The 6,382-nt window shown below is 33.8% G+C and overlaps 1 protein-coding gene across 1 annotated transcript in view; it reads left to right on the top strand.

Moving 5' to 3' along the window:
• Nucleotides 1–287: 287 nt before the first annotated feature.
• Nucleotides 288–6,382, top strand: part of LOC129316110 (protein ZINC INDUCED FACILITATOR-LIKE 1-like) — a 13,561-nt gene continuing 7,466 nt past the window's right edge. The window contains 9 exon segments of the mRNA XM_054960378.1: nt 288–423; nt 589–777; nt 1,932–1,972; nt 3,348–3,408; nt 3,503–3,605; nt 4,030–4,132; nt 4,759–4,812; nt 4,896–4,958; nt 5,337–5,386. Of these exon segments, the coding sequence (XP_054816353.1) occupies nt 615–777; nt 1,932–1,972; nt 3,348–3,408; nt 3,503–3,605; nt 4,030–4,132; nt 4,759–4,812; nt 4,896–4,958; nt 5,337–5,386 (638 nt within the window). The 5' untranslated portion in view covers nt 288–423; nt 589–614.

The following is a 6,382-nucleotide window of genomic DNA, read 5'->3' as shown; positions in this document are numbered from 1 at the left end:
AATTAATTTTAAATTTTAGTATCTTAATACAAATATGAAATTTTTACTACTAAAATTTTGAAGTTTTTGGAGACTGAGATTGAATTGATCTTTGAAATCCTGCACTCATTCCTCCCCTTATTTTCCACTCAATATATTAAAATATTAAAAAAAAATAGAATCGGAGCATAGCGCGGGTCAATTTGTTGTGGCGCGAAAGTCCTCGTGAGTCTTTGAATGATTCTGCGACAGTTAGATAAGAACTAATTCTTCGAGGAGTGTCTCCAATTATTTTTCTTTCAAACAGTATCAACTTTCCATTTGTTATTATTTCTCTCCAATCAATCATACATCGCCATGGACTTTCTTTCATATGCTATTGTTTTCTCCAATACACACAGCAAGCTTCTTCACCATCTCCTCCAGCAATTTCTCCAGAACTCTGTAAGTTTCTTCTTTTAGTTTTCGTCTCACGTTCTGGTTCTTCGCTTCCGTGGTCTTGGAAACAAGCAAAACGCCCTCATTATTTCTCAGATGTCTTCTTCTGATTTTAATTTCTGGAGGGTTTTAGCGTTTTCTGAATCGGGCAAAAAAAATCTAAATGTTTAGGAAGCAGAATTTCGCGGAAATCGAATATGACGGACGATTATAATGAAGATAGCAGCAGTAGAGAGCCATTGCTGAAGATTCGGTACTACGAGAACTGCCCAGGGTGTAAGGTGGATCGAGCCAAAGAAATGAACCGAGGATCACCAGTGAAGTATCTTTTCTATATATGGATGCTAACTATGTGCGCCAGTAAGTATTTAAGTTAACAATCTAACATTCTCAAACTTATTTTTGTCCGGTCAGAAGAATCAATGTGATCTTGAAGTGCTTCATTCATATGTTTTTGAAATTTGAACTACGTTGACCTATTTTGATCGCTATATGACTATATGTGCTACTGCTACCACATGTAGTGATTGGCAACAAGAGAAGAGGTTTTCTTTGTAGTGAAATTATGGGGAAAATGACAAGGACGAAGCGCGCCACTCAACTCCTAATTTAAGAAATGACAATTAAGGACTAAGGTTCTTTATTGATTCATAAAGAAAAATGATATGAACCAAAATGTCTCTCTGCTCGACTGAAATTTGGGAATCCAAAAATGGAGCTTTAGATAAACTGACTTCTTTACTTTCGTTATTTACAATTAAACTTTCGATTTTTGTATTCGAATTTTTGGGCATTTTGTTGTTTTTTTAGACGTAAAATACTTTATTTTTAATTTGAGATATTTGACTGTCTTTATGTCTCTAGCAAGGTCCTTGCATGTCATTTTTCCAAAATTATAATGGGCTTCTCAACTTTGGTTGATTTGAATCGGAGGTCATTGGCTGCCTATGAAATTTAAGAAATGAGAAGTCCCTTGGTTCTTCGGTTCAGTTCAGCAGAAAAAAATTTAATTCATAAGCTAATCCTTTGATTTATATTATCTTTTCCCCCGATTTTGTGATAGCAACATATTGTTCCTTTAAATTCAAGAAGACCTTCTTGGCTTTTGTTTGAATATTATGGTGTTTTTCTAATTCTTCCACTCAGTTTGAAAGCCCAAAATTAATCTAAATCTAATTATTGTTCGTGTTTTTTCTTCCTTTCTTTTTTTGGAGAGAGGAGAAATCCTTGATGACTGATTTAAGTCACGAAATAGTTTCAAGACAAACAAAAGCTTACTTTTTCTTTTTCAATCGAGTATTTATTATCAAACTGTATATGTTTTTATACAACTATTTGGTCAAAGGTTCAACATTATCAAGTTCACTTAAAGGTAGTTCTCCCGATGTGATTTTTTCCACCCACGATTTGTGTGCATAAACTTTTTAGTCATCAGTTAGTTTGATGTTGTTTTTCATTTTTTCCCTTTCTTGTTGAGCACCTCATTTGTTTTTCTTTTCTTGTGCTTTGTACAGCGCTGCCTATAACATGTATCTTTCCATTCCTTTATTTCATGGTGAGTTTGGTTTTTCATTTGCCTTTACTGCTACCTTCTTGATGCGCTATATTATAGCCATGGATGGCAGATTTTTCTTTTTCTTTTTTGTGTTTGGATATTGTACATTATTAAGTTCAACATCAATTTTTTTTTTATGTTTTATTTTCTCCTTATTTAATAAAAAAAAAATTAAGTGCCTGCTCCTTTTTAACGTGCACGTCAGGTATTGAAAGCGAGTGCCTCTTGATCCAATTTTTTTGTTATACATAGATGGGATTTTTTCCCCTTTTGGATATCCTTGATTTATTATTTCAATTTCAATTTTTCATGCTTTATTTTTAATATGCACATTAAGTTTTGAAAGCGGCAGCCACTTGCTTCAAGATGGGAACAAAATCTAGTAAGCAGTTGATTTGATTAATTTTCTTGAGGTTAATATTTTTTATTTTCCTAATAAATTTTGGCATTTGAATAAATATATTGAAGTATCGATACGTAATAAAAATCTTTTACAAGTTGGACTATTCATAATGGCGGCTCATTCCTTAAACTTTATGCAAATGCATGAGAAAATCTGTCTAGTCTATATTTACATCTTCCAATTTGTTGGTCTGTAGCTGGAGAAACTTTAGCAGATAATCCTTGTTTCGTTTCTTTTTGTTTTTTTGAAAAATGATGAACTATAAGTATACACCCCCTTCATTTCCTTCGTAGCTTGGGGGGGGGGGGGAGCAATTTGTGCAAGCAGTAAGATTTTTTTTTTTTTTTTGGGACGCCTACTAGTCTACTATTGTTGACTAAAACGGGAATTTAATTTCTTGAAATTTCATGAATGACTTACTGGTGGGATGGTTGAAAAACGTATGTATTTGAATAAGGGAAAAACTTATATACTTAGCTTTATGTACTTGAGATGCTTGTTTACAATTAAATCAAGACATGTGGATCATTTATATCTTATTTATTTTATAACAAATCTTGTCATTAAGATTATAAACACATTAAAATCCACTTGTTTTAATTTAGTTGGATGATATAGTACATTAAGTATATAGGGCTAAGTACTTAAGTGTTGCCCTTTGAATAATCCTAAATGGTATTAGTTGAAGTGCAGCTGGGTAGTGCCTTGGTAAATGTTGAGGAACATTTATCTCTAGAAGAGACCGCTACAACAAATCTCAATTCAGGCAGGCTATCAAATGGTCTAATTGATCACTTGAACTGTTAAAAGTATTGCTTTACCTTCTACGTTCTTTATGAAATAACTCAAGAAATAAAGCTTTTGGTTAGTCTTTATAAACTATATTACTTCTTACTTTTGATCATCCAGGAGCATTCTCAATACTCCAGTGTGTAAGATGAATTATTAAAAAAAAAAGAAAATTACTCGCAGGTAAGAGATTTTGGTGTTGCAAAAACGGAGGCAGACATTGGCTCCTATGCTGGCTATCTAGGTAAAGTTCCTTTTAGTCCTTCCATTCCATTGATGTCTATTAGAGGGATTTATAAGATCTTAAAATGCTGATCTCCATAAGAATTATGTTGTAGGCTCTTCATTCATGCTTGGCAGAGGATTGACATCTGTAGCCTGGGGGATAGTGGCTGATCGTTATGGTCGAAAATATACTATAGTCATAGGAACTATAGTAGTGTAAGTACACTACCCCTGATTTGGATGATTTCTTTTAAGCTCTAAAATATAATAGAGAATAAAAAAAATATTGTTTGGAGAAATGAAATTATGGAAGACTTACTCCAGGCACGAAAAAGGAGAGTTAAATACATAGAAAATCGGTGATTATTAGTTCATGTTGGGACTTTTTTCTTTTATATATATTTTGATTGTGTATTCTCTGCTTTATTTATTTTATTTTAGTTCTTGTAATGATCTTCCTATAAATAGTTCTTTAACTAATTGTATGTCAGTTTTTTGAGACTAGTTAAAATAAGGTTGTCTTGGTAGTTTCTCTCCTTACTTCATCCATTGTTTTTTTCCCTTTCGTTATGTCATTCCTCTCTACAATACCATGTCAATGAAGTTATCCATATTGATATTGATTATGATTTGAGTTCAGTGTTGTTTTTAACACACTATTTGGCCTAAGCACGAGCTTTTGGATGGCTGTTATCACAAGATTTCTTCTTGGAAGCTTAAATGGTTCACTTGGGACAATCAAGGTACCATTTATGGATGTACCAGATAGGAACAGTTTGTTGAGTGAACTGTTTTTTTGTCATTAAAAGATAGACTATCTCTATTTGGTCCTCCAAAGTTTTAAGGTGTCATTTTACTTGTTCAAAGGATAACTTGTCTTCAATAATGTTTTCACAATAAGCATGTTAATAAATAACTGACAGAGAAGGGTGACTTTTCTTTATGAAGACCTGATGTGATCGTTAAGTGCCTAATCGTCATTTAAAACATGCACATAACAGCGCACCATGCTGTTTTGCTGCAGTATCAAGGTTGAAGATAATTGGGCATCTAATGGCCTTATTAACTTCACATTAACCCATATCATCCACTTTGTTCGTTCTTTTTTTAAAGGGCTTATTGTGAGGACGGTATTGAAGATGGAAAGCTCTTTGGAGGACGTCAATGGGACATTCAAACTTCGGGAGACCAAATTGGGATTGAGTGTATCTTTTGACTTTTGAGGTCTAAATATCAATTCACTCAAATTTTCATTTGATAGCACCAGGCCTCAATGAGAAGTTGAATTTGCATACTTGAAGTCAGTCCATCATTTTATTTTTCTTTACAATAGCCTGTTCTGTTGTGTAACAACATTTAGTGCCACTAGGCTTTTGCCACTGAAATCTTTCGAGAAGAACACCAGGCTCAAGGACTCGCTACTGTAAGCATAGTTTACTTTGGTCTACTAATAGTTCCTATATGTACTTGTTATTTATGATAATTTGATTGTGTGATATGTTTCAGTTCAGTTCAGCTTGGGGCATAGCTTTAGTCCTTGGTCCAGCATTGGGAGGTTATTTGGCTCAGGTACTTTTTCCTTGCCCTGTGCAGCAAACTAGATCTTGAGAACAGGTGGCTTTTTCAGAGGGGCATGAGATGATTCTTTTTGTGCTGAGAAACCCAAAGCCGAATTTCTAATGGATTAGGTGTTTATCGCTATCTACAATTTAAATTCATTGTCATCTAAAGTAATTGTAATCAACTTATCCTTGCTCTTTATCAATAGTTGGTCTCTATCTTCTTCTTCTTATTATTAGAGAGAGAGAGAGAGAGAGAGTTTACAGGTGTCTGTAAGCCTTCTCATTCATCATACTTCCCAAACTGTTCGTTGCATGTATGTGGAAACATGCCCAGGAGCGCACTTACCAATTGTTCTTCTAATAATTTGGAAATTTGGTATTGCAGCCAGTAGAGAAATATCCACATGTATTTCCAGAAGGCTCCTTATTTGATAAGTGAGTATACTTGGTCCTGATTTTAAATAATAACAATAGCTTTTGCTTTTGACAAAAAAAAAAAAAAAAAACATTAGTTTTTTGGCTTCCTTTTTATTCAATTTTTCTTTCATTGTTCATTTTGATTTTCCTTGTTGATATGCTGATATATATATATATGTCCCAAAACAAATGGCTCACAGGTTCCCGTTCTTCTTGCCCTGCTTTGTAATTTCAGCCTTTGCACTTGCTGTGTTAGTTTCCTGCATCTGGCTCCCGGTATGCATATCCATACAACTTGGAATGCCTATCTATATATTAATATATCTGTTGCAAACCTTACTGTTTATAAGCGATGAATAGTGTAGCTTTCTCCTTAGGTTACATGTAATGCACAAGACTTGAGGTCTAGTTATAATACAGAGGGTAGTACAAACGGTAAAGTGTAATCAGATGCAAAATGTAGTTTTCATCCGTCCTTATTGAGCATAACTCTTTTAAATTGGGATTCATGCCAACCATGAATATAATTAGGATGATTTGTGCTCTGCCTAATTTAAGAGATATAATATAATATACTATTCATTTAAGGGATCTCTGCGTATAACATATAATGATACTAAAAGTAGAACTCTAGAATATATGTACTGTATCTTGAGCTGTTTATTTTTGTCAAAAAGTCTGCCTTCTGTGTCACCAACGGCTACATTCTGATGTTAGTAATTTTCTTTGTAAAATCTGCAGGAAACATTGCACAAACACATATTAGCAATGAGTCCAATAAGGATGCGGAAGCTTTAGAAAATGAAGTCACAAAAAACAGTTCAGAAAGTGGAAATTCCTCCTGAATTGGCCCTTGATGTCATCATCTGGTTTATTGTGTTTTCTCGCGGCATGATATAGCTTATACAGAGGTATGCATCTTACTTAAGATTGGGTGATAGTAAATGGTTTCAAATATATCGTCCATCATGAAATACCGTTCTATAACTTCCTTAGATATGTCTTTCTTAAATC

The sequence above is a fragment of the Prosopis cineraria genome, unplaced genomic scaffold (genome assembly GCF_029017545.1).
Source record: "Prosopis cineraria cultivar Desert tree isolate PC_DT_omini unplaced genomic scaffold, ASM2901754v1 PC7, whole genome shotgun sequence".
In the NCBI taxonomy this organism is placed as follows: Eukaryota; Viridiplantae; Streptophyta; class Magnoliopsida; order Fabales; family Fabaceae; genus Prosopis; species Prosopis cineraria.
This window is presented reverse-complemented; position numbering and strand designations above follow the sequence as displayed.